The 24,149-nt window shown below is 36.5% G+C and overlaps 1 protein-coding gene across 20 annotated transcripts in view; it reads left to right on the forward strand.

Moving 5' to 3' along the window:
- The first annotated feature begins 3,259 nt into the window (after positions 1-3,259).
- Positions 3,260-24,149, forward strand: part of LOC117413889 (calcium-dependent secretion activator 1) — a 103,595-nt gene continuing 82,705 nt past the window's right edge. For 3 of the 20 annotated variants that reach the window (XM_058999680.1, XM_058999681.1, XM_058999696.1), the window contains exon 1: positions 3,274-4,084. In XM_058999680.1, coding sequence (XP_058855663.1) covers positions 3,749-4,084 — 336 coding nt within the window. In that variant the 5' untranslated portion in view covers positions 3,274-3,748. Of the gene's footprint in view, positions 4,085-24,149 lie in introns of all 20 variants that reach the window. The other 17 variants (XM_058999695.1, XM_058999697.1, XM_058999686.1 and 14 more) reach the window with 12 other exon arrangements.

The following is a 24,149-nucleotide window of genomic DNA, read 5'->3' on the forward strand; positions in this document are numbered from 1 at the left end:
GACATGTATTAACATGATCATCTCGGTTTGCATGTGCATCACTCCACGAGGATGAATTCATACAGTATCACTGCATAATTGATTATTAAGAGGGGTTATGGTTAAGTTATAAATGCACATCACAAAACCATTCACTCAAAAGGCTCGCAAAATGGATCATTGTGAAACACTTTACTAAATGATACTGAAAAACATGAACGGTGTGACCATCAATACCAGAACCCCAATTTATAAGAATGTAAAAGAAAGTTCTAAATCATATGGCCAATGAATGGATTACAAAGTGACTGTTGAAAGCTGTAGCTTTCTCAATTAAATTAAGCAGTTCCCACTTGCTGTTTGAAAACTGGCAGATCAATTATACCTTTGACATGAGCATTTCCTTACTGATTGAGTTTTGATAATATTTTTAGAGTGATATTTAGCACCGGCACTTGAGTTTCAGTTTGCTTGCAGCCATCCTCATGAGATCGGATTAAAAAAAAAAAACATTAAAAAGAGACTCAGTTGGCTCCCGAGTGGTAAAGGCGCTCTGCATGGAGTGCAGGATTCATCCTATAGCCTGGACATCGCCGGTTCGAGTCAGCCATGGACGGGAGCTCCCAGGGGGCGGCGCACAATTGCCTGAGCGCTGTCCGGGGTGTCCTTGGCTCACCCCACACCAGCGGCCCCTGTAGACTGGCCGGGCGCTTGCGGGCTTGCCTGTAATGCTTGTTGTGTACGGTTGTCTTCGCTCTATTTAAGGATATCAAGAACCATTACTCAGATTCTACAGTGTTTGCATCAGATTCATTGTAATTATCCAGTGTTTGCATCTTATTGGGTGTGATTTTAAATCTCCAAATTTTCTAAACATGAAAGCTTGTTTGTGAGTCTCCGAGATGAGCCTTGCCTTTAATGAAGTGCAATCATCTGACTTTATTATAAATTCTGTACTGTACTCACCTGTACTAAATCTTATCCTGTCATCGAACCAGTCAATCTCAGCAATGAAGAGAATAATAGACCATGACTTCCAGGGAAAGAGAATCAAGGCCAAGAGAGTATTCTACCTGTTTTTCTGTTAGTACACGTGTCGAATTCAATTTCTTAATAAATAAAAAATGTAGACCCATTTCTTGTCTCTGTTATTCTTTGAAACACATCTTCAGTAACTCATATTAAACCTCCAACATCTCATGAACCTCTGCATTCTCGATTCCATCTCCCCATTTTCATTCAAAACAACTGTATAACATTCATGTTCAAACCTGGATCTCCTACTGGTTGCTCTAGTTACATTCAGCCTCCCCAAAATTACTTATCAGCTAACTGCAGGAATACCTGGAATACAACAAATGTAGTTCTTGTTACCTAACCAATCTGGCTTCAGAGCAAATTGATCAACAGCTTCAGTTCTTCATTGAATACATCCATGCAGCTGTAAATGATAGAAAAGCTGGCCGAGCTGTTTTCCTTTCACACTGTATAGCATCTCATCTGTACCCAGCACCATGCGCAACAGGAGTCATTGGAGGTCCCCAGTCCTCTACCATTGCTGTTCTATATACATGATCTTTCTCTGGGATGCTCAAGCACTAAAAGTCTTCTTACTGATGACATTGCAATCTACATTCTCAGTCTCTCTCAACCCTGCTGACCTTGCATCTAATACTCACCGGATCTACCACTTCACACTAAACACAAATAAACGACTATTGTAATGAATTGGCATCTCAGCCCATTGAACTGAATGGAAAGTCAAGGGATGGACGCAAACCTCATATGATTCAAAGATGCCACTTATCTCTTAAAAAGCAAGCTCTGTAGTGGAGAGACAAGTATGTGTCTTATGCTAATGTAAGTATTATTAACTCATTACACTATGTTATGTACAAAGCCAACATCATTCTCTTTCTTCTCATCTTACAAAAAAACAATAGCAAGACTCACAACCAAACCTACAAACCTTCATTTGGACTCAGGTTTGTTTCATTTCAGGTCCTAGGTCCTGGAAGCAGATTGTTTCTGCTCATATTTCTCAAACTCTATTACCAAATCAAATGAACACAAAACCCTACTCCTCAATATAAAAACCACCGACTTTTAATTTTTCTGAAAGATCATTATTTTGAAAGCTAACATCCATCTGGAATAATTTGCCACTAAATCTCAATACAGAACAAATGATTTTATGTATGGTGTTTTGTAACTGTACTCTCATGTTCCACACCCGCCCCCATAACCCTCCTTACCCACCATCCCGAGTCTCATCCTGTCTGGTTCCTCTATTCTCCTTCTCCCTTAATGTCTAAATCCTGCCATTTTCTGTGGCTCAACTGTTCTTTGTTAATCTGCATAAGCCCTCATATCCCTATTCCTATGTATAAAGTGCTATGCTCTAGCCATTTTAAATTGGTTTAATATGTATGCTCTGCTGCTATGCTGAACAGAAACCCACTGTACACCAGCTGCTTCAAGCTGTGTAGGACAGTGGGAGGATATATCTGCAATTGTCCTTGCTGGCTGATGTAAACCAGTTCCACCAGTATAAAATAAATATTTGATGTGATTGTATTTGCACTTATATCTATTGTATATAAGTGTTTTACTGTGAATGTTTATTATCCAATGCAATTAATAAAACACATACACAAGCCCCTGATAAAATTTGCCAATATACTAAAACTGTAAGAATTATTGAAAAATGGAATGTGATTGAGTGGCCAACATATTAATACTGCCAAAGTAAGACTGTCCCATCTAACTGGGTCTGGAAGACAAACTATCTTATACTCATTTTAATGAAACCGTTTATTATTATTATTATTATTATTATTATTATTATTATTATTATTATTATTATTATTATTATTATTATTATTATTTCAAAAGCTCAAAAACTTGCCAAATAATTTAAATTACAATACGAACAGTGCCAAGTAACTGTATTATACAGTCCCAATAACGCCAATACTAGCAAGACAGCATTGTCATTTTAAATTCTTCTGAAACCTGGAGCTTATAGGATATATATTGCAAAAGCAAATACTGAAATGTTGCAGGTGTCCCCTTAGAACAGACGTTTGCTGTCTAATTGTTCTGTTTTTTTAATGACGTATTATTGACAATGACATGTAACGATTAGCCCTGCCCCGATTCAATAGCCTTTTGGAATCTGAATTTGTGTTCCAGCACTGTGGTCAGCTCCCATGTCCCACATTTCAAACGCGCAGCACAGCAAATGAATCACAGAGCAGTAAGTGGCTATCGACTGCTTTGAACTGACAGATCCCAGCAGGAAGCAGAGCTAGTCAATGGATGAGCCTCGATCCTGAAAATCTTTTACTCATCCAGCATCCCTCCCCTTCCATAATACCTTCTGCTTTTCAGATCTCTGACGGTGAGTGGAGAGTTAAAATACAGAACACACGTAAGCAGGAGCAGCAGCAATCGCTTTCGGTTGGGGGAGGTTGCCTTGCCTGTACGTGCAAACAGCTACACCGGCCGCTTTCAACACCAGGCGTCCTGTTAAATCGCATCCTTGTAGCATTTCTGCAGCTGAATTGAGCTACTTGGGCTTGGCTTTCAATAGCAGGATTTGTTTTTGCTTTTGCGTTACAGTAATTGAAACACTGTCATTGGACTTTCATGGGCTGTTGCATCGCTACTTCTATTGTCTGCCATCTCTGTTAATAACACCAGTTCCATCTGTTTCTGTGCGATTTCTCGTTTTATTTTGGCTCGCCAGCTACTACAGTAAAGCAAAATGTTGGATCCATCGTCCAGCGAAGAGGAATCTGAGGATGTCGTGGAAGAAGAAAGCAAAGAGGTGATGGCACCTCAGGCCGGAGCTCGCCTTTCCCCGAGCCGGACCAGCGAGAGCTCCGGCGGGCTGCAGCCCAGCAGCCGGAGCAGCAGTGTCCGGCCGTCCAGCCCCAGTCCGTCAGTGGTCAGCGAGAAGGAGAAGGAAGAGATGGAGAAATTGCAGAAAGAGGAGGAGGAACGAAAGAAGAAGCTGCAGCTGTACGTCTTTGTGATGAGATGCATTGCCTATCCTTTCAATGCAAAACAGCCAACAGACATGGCGAGGAGGCAGCAAAAGGTAAGGGGAGTTTTAGTAAAGGGTAAACACACCTTTCCGCATACAAAAGACAAGTGCATTCAGCTACTGTTCGGGGAATCGTTTAAATGCATTCAACAGTCAATAATAATAATAATAATAATAATAATAATAATAATAATAATAATAATAATAATAATAATAATAATAATCCACAATAAACATTATCCCCCAGCCCCATTTGTAACAAAACCCGAAACATGTTTTAATTCAAAACATACAGTGGATGAAACAACCCCTGTTCATGATATTAAAAGATCAGAGGTTGACAAACATTTTCGCATGCATTTTAATTTAACAATTGAATAGCAACGTAAAACACCCAAACACAACGTAACTAGTAAAATGACAAATACAATCATTTTAAGAGGAGTAACCTGCAGGTAACACGCACACCAGCATAAGAAGACCGATGGAACAGAAGTGTTTTTGTGTCACAAAGGGGTTAGTTATCTCTTATCTGCCAGAACAGGAGTGTGTACTCAGGTAAAGCAAGCAAAACAAAACAAACAAACACACAAAAAACGTTTATAAATTCCTGTTGTTTATCAGAAATATTTAGCTGTGGTGCTGTCAATAAACTCTCTGGTGTAGTTCGCTTTCATTAAACAGCTGATGTAAGAATTAAGCCAGCATAAAGCAGTGTCATGGCCGTAGTCATTATCAAAGCCGTGTGATTTAAAATGTGGAATTCAAATACACTGCACGGCTACCTACAAACCATATCAAGAACAAATAAAAACAAAAAAACAGTAACAGCAACAACATATTGTAACGAAATGATTTTTTTTCAATTGAACTTTCCTTTGCCATTTGAAATAAAGGCAATCAACGAAGGTGATTATTCCTAGGCATAATTAATTTACAAGGTGAAAACAAGCTCCAGTTTGACACGTTAAGTTACTTGTACCTGTAAACAAAATGCGCAATTGTGGTCATACAGAGTATATATTGTATATTCTTATTTGGCTTTTTGGGGCACGAGGTGGCCTTTTCCAAATCTAAAATCGCCATATTGCGCATTTAAACATAATATTGTGAAGGGGGGAAAGAAGCTTATATTATCCAACATTAATCATATGTCTGAGAAATCAAACGAGTCATTCGAGAGAAGTTGCTGTCTGCAGCGTATTTTTGTTCAGCCGAAATAATCTTAAAATAAAATGAAAGCCCTATGTGCGGCTTTATTGTAATGCACATTCATTCACCTCTGCGCTGTGCAAACGTTCCATAAGGTGGCACTACATCGAATCCAGCGCCTATTGTAATATAGTCGGTCTGAAAAAAAAAGGTTTGCAAAATTGCTCATGGTTCTGTAAACGACGTCTTTACATGATATATTTAAAGGTGCGGAAATCATTAAAGTGATTTTGTAATGTATGCAAATTACTTCTCTGTGTCATTTTTTGTAGGCCCTCTTTTAAAAGATCATTGAACTGCATGCATTCAGAACAGCCTGGTCACAGATGGTGACCAAGTATATAACTAAGCACATGCTAAAATAAACACAATTTGACCACCATATAAGGTTATTTCAACACAATAAAAAAGCGTGCACTGTTCTATTTAACCCATTGAGATGATGATGCTTTTTCGGTTATGCATAGTCATGACGAGGCTCATTGCATAAGACCCATTTTTGCTAATGGGTGTATCATTCTGATTTGTATCATAGTGAATGTAATTTAATACAGTGTGGTACACTCTACCTGTCATTGATAACATGATCTGATAACATCCTATGCTAAACACTTTGAGACGTCCTTAATACGTTTTAATAGTGTTATGGGCAATCTGGGCAAAATCATTCAAGTGATCAAAAATATTACACCTCACATCTGCCCTGCTGAGCTATAATCTAATCACGGTGAACACATCTTGGCTGTTCAGGTCATGTAATGACCAGTGATTGTTCATAACATTTTAAAGATAAAAAATCCCAGATACAATATAGATTTTTTTGTGTGTGTGTGTTGGTGTTTCAGAGGAATCACATTTTAGATCATTTTGACAAGTCTGACTATTCGTTTGAGAGAGCAGCTTCTTGTGAGGCGGCTCACAATTTTCTTACAGTGTTAAATAAAGGGAAATAAAAAAGATGGTTTAATTTTGATTGAGAAAATCATATACTGTACTGTCAACCATGGTGTATAATACCTCGGTGTAAGGTGCGAGCGATGAATAGATTGAATAGATTCATGATAGAGAAGAAACGTACTCTGGGCTTGTCCTTATGGAAAATAGCTATGTACACATACCCACACCCTGCATATATAGAACTGCATACATTTACATCCCCTTCAGTGTACCATAATCAGGCATGTATCATTCTAATAATCCTGTATATACTATGTTTTATATCGGTGTCTATCGTGTTTATTCAATATACTGTTTACTGCTGAAATAAACCATCAGTAGACCCCTAAAGAACATGTTGGATGTAGTATATATTGCCTCCAAATCATACCATGCTTTCTATCGCCTAAGATGGCTGGCAAAGATGGCAGTCAATAAGAGCAGAGATACGACAGACAGTAGGCACCACAGAAATAGCTTTACTATTGCTTTTTTGACTCAGTTCAGGTCAAATCCAATATACATGTTGTTAAAGGTCTAAATATAGTAGTTACTTTATATACAGTGACAGACATGTCTGAACTGTTTAGCGGTACAGCTTAGGTGAAGTAGGCAAGTCTGGTCGGATTCTTCTTAAGTGTATTAGCTATGTCAATGTAGCTGTTGATGTCCAGTCCTACTTACCTACTGTGGGCTCCATAGATACTGTATTAGGACAATATATAATTGACAATATGCCTATAGGTGATAATCTGCTTTTGTTTTAGTTACAAATTCCAATATTATACTGTATACACTACTGTACATTTGGTGTCCAATCACGGTCCTAGAGGGCCATTCGACTCCTGATATAATTACTTAATTCAGGGTCTGGATGGGGGTTTACTTGGTTCAATTAAACAATCTAGGGCAGGGTTGGAACAAAGACCAGGAGCAGAAAGGCTCTGTCCACCCCTGATCTATACACTTGATTGTGTCTAATATGGCTAAACATTCTGTATCAATTGGATATATCCTAATAATGATGTAGTCCTTAACACCTAATATAACATGTGTAATAAATATGACAGCAGGAAAATGACCGATTCAAACAATGAAAGGGAGGTAATAGAGTTGAACACATGACTGCTACATTTAATAGCGGTCAGGGTTAAATGTTTATCAAAGTATGCCTACAAATCATTTGATTGTGTGTTTTTGAGTACTCCAGGCTTAGACAGATGGTATATGATTATATTTCTTGCAATGCAATTTGTTTTATTGCTTTTCTGTAAGCAATCAGGATTTAACAGTGCTGTTTCAGAAACGGAACAGAACTGCTATCCCATCCAAAACCTAGATTTTCTCTTCAACTAGATCTATACTTTAATGTTATGTGTAAAATGCTAACATCGTTAGAGGTTCTTTAAAAAAAGCAAGCGTGGTGTCAAGGACATTTTTCACCAATACTTGCCAATTTTCCGTCTCCTTTATAAATATGTATTTTTCTATTAACAAATACGTGAAACAGGGAAACCAAAGATGCACCTTCACTTATTCACCAGTTGTCAGCACTTTAGCTGTGGAGAGCTCAAATTTCTAAATTATCACAATGTTCAAATACATTTAAGGTTATTTCATGAAGCTCTATCTATAGTTCTATTCTTCTAATCCTGTAGTTATACCCCCTCACTTGGTATTGTGCAGTGCCAATCTGTCAATAATCTATTAGATGCTCCATCAGGATGAATTGTGTAGGATGTGAACTTTAGGTTTCGCTTTGTGCTGGATTTCATAATCCAGGTGCAGGAAGTGGTCTGACATCAATTCCTAATAAAAGGAGACTAAGGACCAAAAATGCGACACACCTGACAAATGAAATGATTGCACTTTTCTCTCTCATTACCATGTATATGGCTTGACAACTAGAATGTATTAAGCCTCTTTTTATTAGCTTCAATGCAAATGAGAAAAGCAAGGGGGGGGGGGGGGGGGGGTTGCTATAAATGTCCTTTTAATTTAACAAGGTCTGTAAAATAATTCAGCCATTGCTATTTGGTAGCCAGTGAAGAAATGATATTATGATATGTTGAGGATAACAGGAACTCATTTATATGGATTTCCATATCTATCTATCTATCTATTATATATATATATATATATATATATATATATATATATATATATATATATATATATATATATATAAGGTGTATATATGTCCATACAGCACATTTTAAACCCAATAAACACCTTTACCACCTGCTATTAATTCATTAAAGAAAAAAAACAGCCAACCTAAATTACTACCAGTGAGTCATAAGTATATTACTGTATTTCCATTCCGTTCATGGTCTAGAGATAACGTGATCACAGTATGATTACACCTGTCAACATTTAGATGATGTGAGATAAAATAGGAAATTATTCATTTATGAGTTTGACCTTTTTTATTTTAGAGAAATACCCTTCAAAAAACAAGGTAAATAAACAACACTACCTTCAATTAGCCTTTGTATTCCCCCTAGTGTAATTAGCATGTAGTTGAGCAGGATTGAGCAGCAGGGCTTTTTAACCAGCATGAGAGTGAGTAAAGCAACATGAGATTGATACCTGAGTGCTGTTTGCCACAACACGATTATATTGGAGGACTATGTATAATGGTTTAGACAAGCATACTATAAGTTTTGAGTGAGGACTGTGTTAGTTTGACCGCTGTAAGATAAAATGGTGACATATTTTATCCAGTTGAGGGACTTTTTTGTTGGTGGGTTTGACGCTGAATTTGTAACGTTGATCCCCACAGTCTAGGAAGTGGAGCATTGGGGGATTAACTGGTAATCACGCTCTCCAGACCTAAATCCTATTATTTGAGGGAACACTTTGTATAGCTTCAACTACGGTAACATCAAGAACATGATCTTTTACAAATGGCTGCACACTCCGTAACAGACCGTGCAAAATCTTACAAAGAGGGCTTCCCACGACATCTCTAAGATGTTAAAGTAGTAGATGCTCGCGGAGCGCATGAGAAAACATAGAAGCAGGAACAAAAAATATACTGTACAGCATCATTCATCAGATTTGTATTTATTAATATACTTTGTGGCGGATAAATGGCAGTTATTTAATTTAAGTAATCTCAGACACACATGAACCTAAGTTACTCTGGTAATAGGAAAGCAAATCACTGTACCACTGATGCATTTAGTGGTTGATCTATTGTGAATTTAAGAGTGTTCCCTCCCCTTTCAGTTCAATATATGCACCAGAATGCATCTACAGATAGATATGATGAGAGATGTAAATCAATTGAGTTTTCTTCCAGCGTGCAGCACAGGTTTTCATCTCTTCGTTCTCTACAGTGACGGTGCTCTCTGTTAGTGTCCTTTGCAGCTGTTATCTTTTGTTTAGAATGGCTAATTCAGGTTTGCATAATTCATGATTACAAGGTGTACACACTTCATGATAAAAGAAGTGATGTTTAATTTATATTGCTTCACACTGGTATCTATAGAGCTCCTAATATATGCACTGAATACCTACTTTAATAAGCCTTGGCATCAACGGCACTGTACTCCAGTGGTCAATGTGTGCTTACAGTGTGTCATTGCTTCACCAGCAGGTGTGTAATACTACTGTGCCCAAAAGACACCAGGACTGGGATAACACCTGTTTTTATTATAAGGATCTTAAGGGCACAGTGACAAAGGCTTGCTGGTTACTTTGTGAGAGTAATATGCATCATTCACAGTCGGGTAACATTACATTTATACTCCCTTAATGTCCTATAGTGTGTTATGCCACCAAACAGCAAATCAAAGGATACAGTACTTGAGTAGCCACGGATTTGCTGATTGGTGGCATACAGTCATCATGCACAGTCTAGTTGTGCACAAACAAGTAAATTACATTTAGATTCCCTTGATGCCCTGTTGTGTGTTATGCCAAAAAGGAACACTAACATATTGTGTATGCTGTATGCTGTCACATATACTAGTCCCCATGGAAATCCACAGTAAAATTTCCTAAAATCTGCAACAAGAAAAGAGTGTGTTCTGCAAAATTCTGCGGCAATGACTTTTTAATGAAAAACAGTGTTAATGAGTGTAAATAAATAAGAAAAAGTAAGTAACAGTTAAATTCTTATTTTTTTTAAATCATATTACTAAAATGGAAAAAAAAAACAGACCAACCATGTTTGCCATATTTTATGGAAATCAAAAACACATACAATATTTAATTAATTAATTAATTAATTAATTTATATTTATATAGCGCCTTTGACCAAGGCGCTTTATAATTATTAAACTAAGCGGTACAATCAAAAGAAATGGCTGAAGGAAGAAGGTACGTTTATTGGGCAAGGGTGAGGAAGTAGAGAGTGGTGCTACTGTGAGAACAGAGGCTAGGGCAGGGTTGGGCAAGCAAGCAGGGTCCTGACCGGGGGTTAGGGGCTAGGGCACGCAGTGGGGTGGGCTAGGGTGAAAAGATGTGTTTTAAGCAGAGAGTTCACTTAAAAAAAAAAAAAAACACTATACATAACACATAACAATTTAAATACAGTTATGGCCAAAGCATATGACTATATTTAATCACATTAGTAATAATAACATTTGCCTAGCAGAATAAGATTGTAGTTGTGCACTGGGATTCAAATTAGCATTGGTACATTTTACAAATGCACTGTTTTACAAATGTGTACTAGGCTTGGAGCATTTTTGTACAAATGTAACAGGGTATTTTTAGAAACATGTGTTGTTCACCAAAATGTTGTAATTTTAAAACATATCCACATCAAGACAGCACATAGAAATAGTTTGGAAGCTGTGACAAGCGTTTGGAAACAGTGACAGGCGACACTGATTGGCTGATAAACTAGCATTTTTGTTTCTTTGACCAAGACCACAATGTGAAAGTGCTACCATCACATACCACAAAACAAACGGGAAAGTACCAATTTAAACAAAAAGAGGATTTTCACAAAAAATGTTGTCATCCCAAGTAATCAGTAATCATATCTAATATAGTTCACCGTCCCCTTCCTTTTTGAGCATTCATGTTACTACACCATGTAGAAAAAACGTGTGTATTCCCATATATAATTAGAATGACATCTTTCAGGACCTGCAGCATGGGGAGTACAAGCCTAATTGTTTTTCTCTGACCTTTCACATAGGAGTAAAAGAACAATGCTTCGCTTAGTAGGGAGCAAATGTTTGAGTTTTCTTTTTTTTTTGCAAAAAACTGAAAATTCCATGGGAGAGAGCAAATTCCGTGATTTTTTCTGCGATCGTGGAATCCTGGAGGGACTAATATACTCTAATAATTACCAGTTGAATGTCACAGACTGATTATGTTAGCAATCTAGACAATTCTAAATGTAATGTCTGAACATATTCTTACAGTGGTATGTCAATTATTATAATTACAACAATCTAAAGAGATTGGTGTTATCTTATTTTAACCATTCTGAGCATATTGAAGACAAATAAATTGTTTATCGAATGCTATTAACTGAAAAAGCACTAGAGATTCACCTAGTAATATAGTTGTTGTATTACTTCATACATTATATGAGGATCATTACTTCATAGACCTTACTGATACACCAGAGGAAAAGATGATACTAGTGGGACCAATCAACAATGGGCCCATTCCCACCCTGGGGATGCAAACAAAGCTATAGAGGCTGCTTGCATTTTCACTGCACGGTGCTTACCAAAAAACACCTTACTGTAAGAAACATTGTGACAATCAATACAATCAACCTTCATAGTTATGTGCATCTTTTTCATATTGATTTTAAAACTGTCTTTCTCTATGTTAAACTTGAAAGTACAGTCTCATACCACACCCACATTGGCATATCATATGAGCTTTACTGCAGTCTGACACCATTCTTCTATATATACTACTCATTATAAGGATTTGATTGCGATGAGGTTCACAGTGTTACCGTGTTGAATGTAAAAGTAACATATCCACTACAATTGTACAGTGAGATAATGTCTATCGTACAATGCAGTATTCGTGTTTGTCAGGTTCATTGAAAATGCATGCATAATCCGCATATTTGTGCTTTGTGCTGGTGTGGGGCTGTGTCTGTGCCTTATCTTAGAGACTGTGAAATCTGCACAGATTTAAGAGCTGCTTTTCAGATTAAAGCAACAAGCCACCAGAACAAATGGCATTACTAAATGAATATACACAGGACAGTGTTGTGCATTTTGATGGATAAGGCATTTTTGATGGATTAGACTTGCTTTTCCCTTTCATTACAGTTTTAATGGATGAGCAAGGACAGCTCTTAATGCGCTACAGTCAGAGAGAATTGTGTTCATGAATTCGGCTGGACATTAAAATTATTTTTTGGCTTCATTAAAAAAAAAAAAAAAAGAATCAAAAGAACTGGTTAAAAAGCCCTCTTACAGTCAACTAGCAGTCCTTCCCATTAAATTAAAACTAAAGACATTCATACCAACAGGAAGTTTTATTTCTGTATTATTACAGAGGAATTACAACAAAAAGATGACAGTCTTTTAAATGATTTAATGCATTACTGACAGTAGATGTATTTTTAAGTGGCTACACATATTATAAGAGTACTTATTTATTTTGCGATGCTCCTTGTTTTACAAATCAAAAATATTATAGTAGTATGGATTATAGATTTTACTATAGTAACTGAATGTGCTTTCAAATACTAATGCATTTCTTTAGGCTCTGACTTGCTCTCACATCCTTAGCTCATTAAATATCACACACAATATCAGACTGCATCTCGAACCTAGAAGACCGAAGAAGAGCCAGTACAGTATGCATCTTTTATTTACATTTTCTTCATGCTTTCCAGTGGATTCTGTATTTTATAATCCATTTCCCTTTGTGGCCTTGCTTAACAGTGAATAAATATTATACAACAGTGGACTAGAATCTGTTTACCTAACCAATGCAGCTGCTGTGCTTTCCACACATAGAGCAGGCGATAATGCAAATGTGAAAAGGGAACCAATAATACCCATAGTGCTGACGTGACATATCAGCATTCAGATAATCACATGCATTGTGAAATGTGCAGTTTGAGGTCTCTGTTTTCTATTATTAATAGACTGCACACCCACAGGAAAACACAGACATAGAACATTAAGTTAAATCCAAATAATATTGTTCTTTTCAATAGGGACCTGTTATTTAAAGTGAATCTCCCTTAGACATTCTGTTAATATTCTGTTAAATGTTATCCTATGTAAATATTGATAGTTTACAGTACTGTACATACACACTGTGTACTGTAGTAAGAGTGAAGCACATAGGCTCTAAACCCTGTCAAATGTCCCTCCTGACCTATAAAGCAGGTCACATGTCTTGATAAGGAAGCAGCCTTTTTAATTAAATTGATAACTGTCCTGGTATATTCAAGTTAATAGCACTCTTATAATTGGGTCAAACGTGAAGTTGCTTGGTAGTGCTTTTTTGAATAGGATGAATGTTGTTATGTAAATGCTGTTCAGATTTAAATATTTCAATGAGCATTAAGGTGGGAATTAATGTAACCTAGCATATACATTGTCAGGATGTGAAATGACTGCGTTAACAGATTCCTCCAGTTATTAAACAAAATGTATGATTAAATGACATACCGGTAATATTGAATGCAAGGTATGTGAATTATTCTGGAGGGATATTTGTGAAGCTGGTTTGGGAAATTTGCGGCAATGAGAGTGACCCTTAGACATGTTTTTTTAACAAATAAATACAGCAAACGTTTGCCTTATTGGTGCACTACCTGTTACACTGCATTTAGGAACCTGGCAACTGGTTCGGTTTGCTTCTGGTAAATAATTGAACACACTGCATAGAGCTGCATGACTTCTTGAAAATGTCTTCAATGAAAAAGACACCAGTTGCATCAAAGACCGGAAATATTTCTGCTAAAGATGTCCAGTACAAGAAAGGGGTATTTCACGTGCTTGTTGTTATTTTTACTTCTGTTTATGTTTTTATTTTGTTTGATAATACGCTGATGGTGAAAATAGAATGTCTTTAAGAGGTGGACAAAAAAGAAAATATTCTACATTTTAGCATTTACAGTTTTCAGGTAAGCATTTCAATATTAAGAAACATTTGTTGTATAAAGAAAACGATCGATTTTGAATATGACAACGCTATATTTTTCTTCTTTAATAAATATTCTGTTTAATTGTGAAATATCTTGAAATACCTATTTTTAAACTGTGAAATGCTGTGAAATAAGCCTTTTTTTACAGCTCTAGCCATTCTATAACAAAAGAATGTAAGGTGATGATTATTATTTAGGTTGATAAAGTGCAGGGGTTTTTTTTTTTCAAAGTGCTGGCTTTAGTTTCACGATTCAATATATAAAACTTATTTCTATTATAATGTTCCATATCTACAACAGGCAAAATAACACTTTTTGTAAAAAAGCCATCATAAAAAAAAGCTTAATTTGGGAAAATGCAGAGAGGTTTGTTATTAAAAATATAGAAAAATGTATGCTTATTATGTAGCTTAGGGACAAATAAAATCATCTCCGATAAAGACTGTGTGTGTGAGAGAGACAGCCTGCAGTTTGACATACTCTCTGTACTCTGTTACAAACTCACTAATCTGGGATTATGTATCCATTTGCTTTTTTTTCATTTGTTATGTAATGTCTGGTGGGAGACCTTCCATAAGGTCATTTGAAGGGTACAGTACCACTGTGGCATTAAGAGCTCAGAATGGAACATGTTTTTGACACCACTGCACTGTGCAAACATAGCTGAGCAGACTGACAGCACCCCATATCCCTGATAAATGGAGACCCGAGAAAGTCAACCAGTTGTAAATTAAATGGTAATTGCTTTTTGCTCCTAAAATGAAATCTCCTTTGAGGCGATTACACATATTAAAACCCTCTACTGAAATGCACTGTTATAAATATAGCCGACACTCCTCAAGCCAAGACTCTCAAGTGGTGAAAGAAAACCTACATTTGTGAGCACTGGGGGAATCACAACCTTTGGATGTGGTCTGTCTTAAAAATTGAGTTTGAAGTTGTTGGAAACTGTTGCCTCTTGTTTATAAAATCAGTTCCACATTACAGACCCTGTCAGTAAATGTAGTCCCCTGTAAATTAATAATTCAAAGCTTGGAATGTGTTCCAGTTTCAACATAAATGGGATCATTCGCTAACTCTTGACCTCAAAGGTTGAATGCAAATGTTTCTTCTCTGACCCAATTATCTGTTGACTCTGTGCAGTATATTGCAGATGGCAGGCTTTATCCTGCACCCCAACAGACCAGTCACAAGGTAACACGTCAGAGCCGATCATTTAACATAGAAAATTGCATTGAATTAGTCACAAGCTTTGGGACTGCCTTAAACTAACACAGCTGCCAACAAAAATTGAATATGAGACTTTTTTGTTGTTCTTGATGTAACTCAAAACCTTATTTACTTAACAATCCACCTCGTAGTGTAGGCAGTCTCTCCTAACATGCTAGAATCAATACAGTACTTCTGTCTTAGCTGAATACAAATTGCACATTAAAGGAGACATTTTGTACTATAAATTATATCAACACATATTGCAAGGTTGTTAGCCAGCCTTCCTTCACAAATACATTGTTCTGAACCAAACAAATAGTTATAGCCGAGACACAAAGCAACCAAGGAAAGTCTAATTAGAATAACTTAACAAACCTTTTTGGGGGGCAGTATTTTGCTGCAGGACAGTATACTGTACAAAATGTCAGTACAGTTGCAATACCGCTCTCCCCATAACCTGCTGAGCTGCTGAAAAAGTTTGTGGCTCTTGACAAAGATGACCCACTCATTTTAAGATTTGTATGAGGGTGGTGGAAAAGTAGGTTGAGCTTGTGTGTGTGTGTGTGTGTGTGTGTTTTTCTCCTCTGAAGCTTTACGTTGGAAGATCAGAGTTGCCATTAGGGGTTGGTTTGGTAGTCCGGTTCAGTAGCTTGGGAGAGGCTCTCCTTGTGGAATTGGTCAAAACAAAAGCAGCATAATGTCAACAGCATTAGGTCAGTGCTGTTAGTAAAGTTATGAAATCGTTTTAGAATTGCAATTTCCCACAAATAAACTGTGTGATTCCAAGGGATGTACTTTCAGAAAAAAAAATCTAAACATTTCAACATCAAGAGCATTGCTTGAGCCAGATCTGCTGACAGTAAATAATCTGTACTAGTTAGTTTTTAGTAATGGTTTGTGTGCGACTTCACCATCCTGTTTGTTCCATATTTATAAGGAGGCGTATGGTTTCCAAGTAGGGTGACCACCATTTCAAAATGCAAAACTTCAACTTTTAGAGTCAGCCATTTCGCATAAACAAAGAAAACACTGAAATTAAAATATTCTATGAATTGTATTTTGTTTGCTGTCGCCAAAGCAGATCAGTGTCAGGCTTTTGGAGGACATTTGATGTGAGTGTTAAAAGTCACATGATAGTGGGACTATGTAGTTTTGTGCCTTAGATTGGCTATCCAATGTGTCAGTCATTCTGGGCCGTGTAAGGCATTGCAAAATGATATGACAGGGGTGGGGCTTTGCTCCAAACAGATATGCTATGGTTTGAATGTGGGCTAAGCTGTAAGGTAAGGAATCGGGACAAGATCCATCCCAAAGTCATTTATTGGGACTTGATCTTTACATTTAGGGACTGTCCAGTCCAATTAGGGATGAGTGGTCACTCTATTTCCAAGTAGGAAAGCATTGTATCCAAAGAGGAAAGCATTCCTGTATTCTCTTCATTTGTATTCCAAGCATTAAAAATCTGCTTACAAAGATAACATCAAAGGGTTTTTTTCTTCACAAATCTAATTATAGCTGCCAACAGTGCGGTTATAGCTCTAGAGAGCAAATCTGAGGTACCCTTTATCCATATTTTTCCGTGTTTACTTGTTGCTGTTTTACTATACTGCAGTTTGCATGCATTGGTTTAGGTGGTATTTAACTCCTTGAATATGCACCTTTTCTTGAAAGAGCATTTTCAAACAGTTGAGCTGAAATCTGTTACACACTGAAGTTCATTAAAACAGGACAGACTATTTATATTCCTTAATAAAGTAGGCCCTGAAGGAAGCCTGGATTTGTAAACTCTGTTTAGCATTGTTATAAACAGTTTTACTAGATTAACTAATTTGAGTTACATATGTGTATTCATTTGCTAAATGAAGAAACTGAAACTGATTGTATGGCTTTTGTGTTTGTTTTGTGGCAGACGTTCAAATCTAGAGATCTTTCCCTCTCAAAATCTCTCTTGAATCACTTTAATTGGTCTCACCGCTCAACTAGTCTTTTCCCTGGTTCGGCCATTTTGTACAACTTCTTATCAAAGACTCTTAAAAGAAGAGCCCAATTTACACATTTTGTAAAAATGGATGTGTACAAATTTGAATTTTGCAAACAGACCAGGTGGTTTTTGGTGTTAAAATTTTCAGTGTGCCTCGGGGATGAGAAAATAGAAATCTGTCACAGATTGGACTGCTTCTCTATATATAACATTGACCTGTCATTCAGGACTCAAATGGAAAAACAACACGCATTCCCAGTACAGAGTGTTGTACTGTACGCTATATCAGGTAATGAATAGTGGACCACCAAACATGACACCAATGCAATTTAGATAAAAGCAGTAAGAGCCTGGATCAATATGAAAAACTGCTAGAGGCAGCTAGAAGACCCCAAAATGTAATTAGAAATAATAACCTTATTTAACACATACTCATATTTTTAATTGGTGTATATTTGGATAGGTTTGTTTTAGTTTTAGTCTGTTGATGTTAAAAAGTGAATACCTATAGTACCGCAATCCACTCGTTCACAATGCAAGACAAAACGTGAAAGGCGTTTTCACTTTCCGCTCTCAGCCATGCATGAATTTGCAGGCTGCAGAGCACTGTCGGATGTGAATTATCCAAATACCGAATGCAGATTAATTGAGTAACAGCTACTGTAAGAAAGATATATATTTGTTTTAAAAAACACCGTTATAAGCACTTCTTTCTTGAACTTGTGGTCCGATGGCACCTGATAGAATTAGTTCCGACCTTTCGATTTAATTTCCATTTTCAGAAAAATCGATATTGCCCCTGCAGCCAACTATGCCTTTAAAAGCAGCAATATCAGGCTTTTTGCTTTAGTTCACATTCTGTCCCATTGTTTTCCTGATTTTAAAGAAAAACACCTTTTAATGATACAAAGACGCCGTTTTGATCAATCTGCAGGCTTACATTAAGAATGTTTTTTTTTTCCTGTTGACCACGACTGATATTGTGACCTCTAAGTTGTTTTTATTGCTTTAGTGATCATGAATGGTTTATGACCCAAATAAGAGCATGCTTCTTTGTTTGTGTTTAATGCAATTTGCATATTTTTAAGATCATAAAATAAATGTACCTTCCGTTGGCTACTGCTGCTGCTTCTGAACACATTTCAGAGTTATGAGTCTGCTTTTAAGTGTTCTACTCTCCACATGAAGTCTCCAGTGGTTACCATCTAGCTGCTTTACCCTCAGCAGATCAGATGATTACAGAGATGTAGCAGCGTGATGCTATAATCACATCACTTGTTTTTTTTTTTTTTTTTTTTTGTAGGATTAGAGTATGCATGTTGATTGTGAATCTGTCTCACTATCAGTTCCAAACCAACCCATCTAAACGTATGACCTCCAGTACAGTTTGAATAGGTCTGCTCATTTTATAACATTCTTTTGTTCTTCCAGAGCCATCCATCACTGTTTAACATCTGCCATCTCTACAATATTATCAGCAGGGCTTTATATGGATAAATCTATTTGTATCCATATAAAGTGGACATTTATAGAAGCAGATATGTTGAGTGTTTCAGATGCTGCATTTTATGTAAAAAGTTGGAGTGTTATCCTGTGGGGAATGATAAGAAGTGTTCTCATGCGTGCCCTTCAGAGGTCATACACATATTCAATACGGTCCCTGAGAGTGGACTGAGTTTCACTGTGCCTGAGAGCAGAATGCTTCATCGATAAATGACAGTCAAGGGCAAACCAAGGAAATACGACACAAGTCCTTTTTTCAGCAGCTTCCAAGCAGCATTGTATAATGCTGAGACATCATTGTGGTGGAATCTAAATGGTGTTTTATAAGAGGATTCATGAATATCCATCCCGCTTAAATACCTGCTCGCTGTTCAGATCAATACACATACCTCACTACCTGTATTCTGTTTTAGGAGTATTGATGTGTAAATCAAATCACATTTTATTCATGCTTGTTTCCCCCTAATATTCCTTTCAGATATTAAGGAATTACAAAAATTCTTGCCATAACGTCCAAGTCATTAAATTACATTGTATATCGGTCATATTGTAAGTAACTATGCAGCAGCAGTTGTGATGCATAGTTCACCCTCTAGTCTCTGTAAGTCACTTTGGATAAAAAGCGTCTGCTAAATGACTTATTAAACAAAAAAAAAAATAGATTTGCATTTGGAAGTGTATTCAAGTTGCTTTATTGGTGAAACAATGGAAAAGAAAGAGAAAACCAAGGAATATTTGTGGTTTTGAAAAAAGTTTGGGAGTAAGTCAGAGAAGAGGACAGTTTGAAGATAATTAAGGAAAACAAAGTGAATTACAGATTCAAAGATAGAAGTAAAAATGATGTCACAATATATAGAACACCATTACATCATATAAGAATAAATCATGGATTTGAATGTAAACAATAACAAGTAGTTGTCATGCCGTCAAAAACCTTTAAATACCTCCAATGTTTTGATTCAAACGAAGGCTCCCTTGAGAAAGATATGTACAACATATCGAAACGTTGGGCAGCTGGCTCTTTGAGCTAAAATATATATATATATATATATATATATATATATATATATATATATATATATATATATATATATATCCTGTTACTGTTATTACTGTTCTAAACACACAAGACCATGTTTATGGGTGCTTTCTGTAATAGTGGACCACTGTTGTATTGGCTGTTGATTGCCTGTCTTTGCTGTAAATGAAAGGTATAAACATTTTCAAGTCTTTAATTTTCACTCTTCACCCAATCATAGTATAGTCGACTTTTTGTATTAAAAGCTTGTCAAGACACAGTTTTCTCCCTGGTTTAAATCACACTTTATTTGGTGAGAGTTCAGTCAACCCTATTTCCAGACTTAGAGTGTGAAACATTGCTACAAGTGTGAGTTCTGGAACACAGGTGGATAGAATAAACATCATTACTTATTGCATACGAGGAGGCTTTGACTTCTGTTATGCTGCGACAGAATCGCCAACTGACCCATTACAGACCTAAAGCTACTGGTACAGAAAACCTATGCTAACCGTGCTTATCTCTGTGAAATAGTACCTAGATTCAGACTGTCAGGCGTGGGCCATGTGTTTTATAATTGAATCTTTGTCTCTGGTAATCTAACTGGGAACAGACACACAAGGAAACAAATGCATGTTATGTGAGTGTGTGTGTGTGTGTGTGTCATTAATAGATTACTGAATCAGCTGATTTTTGGCCTCCATTACTCTACATGGACTGTCGAAAGGTTATTCCAAAGCCATAGCAATGTCTTGAGCATCCATTAGCTTATTTTCATTAGTTAATGACAGTACCAGCAGCCAAAACTGTTGTTAAGTCTTTATTCAAGGGTTTTGCACATTGCTGACACAGCTCAAATGTATTTCAGTCGTAATTAAAATTTAAAGACAATATTTATTGCTGTTTACTAAGAAATGTTCCCTAAGACAAAACCATTAAATACACTGGATTTAAAATTCTGGATGTAGGTAGATGTACTGTGATACATAAGGAGGCTGTGTGGTCTGGTGGTTAAAGAAAAGGGCTTGTAACCAGGAGGTCCCCGATTAAAATCCTGGCTCAGTCACTGACTCACTGTGTGACTTTGAACAAGTCACTTAACCTCCTTGTGCTCCGTCTTTAGGGAGTCGACATAATCAGTACAATTAGTGGATCATAAAAGAAATTCCTAAATATATTTACAAAATATAGCAGTACAGATACATCTGTACCGTTGGTCTATTAATTTTGTGTATTGTTTGCGTATCTTTTGGCAAACTGAGTTAATTAATAACAATAACTAATAACAACTGCCTTTCATTGCGTGTGACGTCAGTAGCACGGCTCGGCTCTGCAGTGGAAAAACAACCCAGGATCTCCTTAACCGCACCGAGGGCTCGGTTGTACAGAGGAGAAAATGCACAAGAGACAGAAAGCTGCAGTTTAAGCGCATATTTGCACTTTTAAACATCAGGCAAACAAAACACAGGAACAAATAAACAAGGCACAGGGGCCACAGTAAAAGGTTTAAACCAAAAAAATACGATCAGGCAGGGTAGTCTACTTCATTTTATAGTACAGTTTACACACACCCAAACTCCCTCTTTCCAAACAAAGGATTTCTCCCTGCTTTTATACAGGTGTCCATCCTCTCATTAGCACTCAGTTGCCTAATTGGCCACACCTGTGATTTTTGGCAGGGACAGATTTAACCCCATCCCTGCCAACCTTACATTCCCCCGCACACACGTGTCCCTTTTCCATGAATTATTTTGATACCATCATTTTTCAACTGAAAAGTTTCTGATTGGGACCATGTCCAGCAGCATGTAGCTGAAACCCTAACTAGGATCTGTGCTCAGGAATTAGTAACCAGTGTAACCTATATAAAACAATACAACAATATTTCAGGATTTAAACACTGAGGCATATTTATAGCTAAATGCAACAAGATTTCTATTACACTGGGAAAAATTATGCTGTGACTTCTATTTTTAAATGTGCAGTGTTGGAATAAGTTAAAGTGCATATTTAAAATGAAAAATGAAAACCAGTGAATCACTATACTGTCAAATATCCGAATAAGATAGCAGAGATGAAGGAAGGACACGTGGGGCACTGAAATGAATATCCAGATGGCTAGAGACTCTCAAAGGCGATAGGTTTCACTGTACTTTTCCACTCCCCAACAACATTCAAGTCTAAGACAAAGGACTGTAAGGAGCTGCGCCACAACAGTCATTTTTCAATCAGTTATTCCTAGATCTTATTTTCAAAGCTAACCTAATCAAGATAGCAAAGCAGCAACGCATAATACAGTTTATTCAAACTACAGTTTATTCATAGTACTAACACAGTATAAAATTGAATTATAATTTGAATATAAAATAAAATGTGGTACTGTTAGGTTAGATTTTACATTCAGACTTCACCCAATGGCTGATTATACTATTATATTGTTCCAGCTTTATTTCTGTTAGATTAGTTCGGAGCATATCCTGAAACCACTATGTTCACAAATTGCATCCAATGTAAGTGCCTTCGGTCTGTGAGTGAGACTTGTCTATTTACCACAGTGATGAGTATGCTCATTTTGTAACATGGTTTCCATGAAAGCCTAACAGCTGAATAGTGTATAGATGTACCATTACTAAAAAAACCGAAACGTACCATATGTCCACCGACATACAAATTGAGTGGAATGGCCCAGAAGCCCAGTGAATAGCTGAAAAATGGTTGAGGTAATAATGGTTGTGAAACTCAACTGTGCATGTCAGTCTCCCAGTGTTGTACATTGTGTGTGTTCTTTTAGGTGAAGCGACTATGGGATATTAATGTACCAGTTTTTGCAACATACTGTAACATATATTAGTATTATCTTGAAAGTATAAAATAACTTACTTCAATCAATAAGCATGCTGTAAACTCGGGTCAGTAGTAATCTAATCTCACAAAAGCTTTTAGGACCTGGGGATATCAATCATTAGTCTAACATGATCATACCAGATGTGATGCCTGGGTGTAATTCATTTATCTTTTTTCTCTTCAGTTTCCCTCCAATAATAATTAGACTTCAGGTACCTTTAACTGTATAATGTGATTGTTCATAGAAATGTGTAAAATGTTCTTTTTACAAAGAGTCGCTTTTTTGTGTATGCTTCTGTTTGGTACTTCATTTTCATGTCAATTGAATTTTAAATGAAAACAGGTAAAATGGAGTTGCTTCTTTTACACTGCTACAGCATGTCATGTTTACAAGCCAGGTCTTTGTGAAAACAGACAGTAGATAATGATTCTTTAGATGTTACTGACGGCGCTGGCCTTTCGTTTCAATCTGCTGTGGCTTTTGGAAATCATAGTACCACAAATTTGAATAATTAAACACAGGTCTGTTTTCCATTCAAAGTGATTAGTTTTAATAGAATAATATTGCAATATCCACAAAGTGTCTGCATCACCTTTCTGGGCAGAGGACCATGTCCAGCAGCATGTAGCTGAAACCCTAACTAGGATCTGTGCTCAGGAATTAGTAACCAGTGTAATTGTAACCAGTGTAATTAAGCTGCAGTAACCAGTGTAATTAAGCTGCAGTGTAATTAAAATGGCGTATAGTAAGTGTGTGTGTGTGTATATATATTCACACTATATATATTCATGTTATCTGCATATCTCCATTTCATGTACTTTATATAACCCTTACTTTATTCAGTTTTAACTATTGCACCAATTATTGCACATATATATATATATATATATATATATATATATATATATATATATATATATATATATATATATATATATACTGTATATCCTCTCTGTTACCAGAAAGAAAAAAAAACGAATTACTTACTTATGCTTTCAACATAATGTTATAGCCTTCTGTATTTTTCATTAATCAGCTAAGCAATATAAATGATTAGTTTCCATTATGTTACGTCTCAGATGAACAGCATATACTTGTGTCGTTTAAAAAAATTTTTTGGAAACGTTCCTTTTGTAGTAAAGTCAATAAATGTCAGAGCAGTCAGCAGTGATGCTTACGTTTACAAAACAACCCTCCTACTATTCTCTAGGTGGCCACATTTACTTTTCTCATCACTCGGTATCATATTATGTTATTATATTGTTTAATTTCATATTCCTTTACAACACAGAGCAGCAAGCTAAATATGGC

The sequence above is a fragment of the Acipenser ruthenus genome, chromosome 25 (genome assembly GCF_902713425.1).
Source record: "Acipenser ruthenus chromosome 25, fAciRut3.2 maternal haplotype, whole genome shotgun sequence".
Taxonomy (NCBI): Eukaryota; Metazoa; Chordata; class Actinopteri; order Acipenseriformes; family Acipenseridae; genus Acipenser; species Acipenser ruthenus.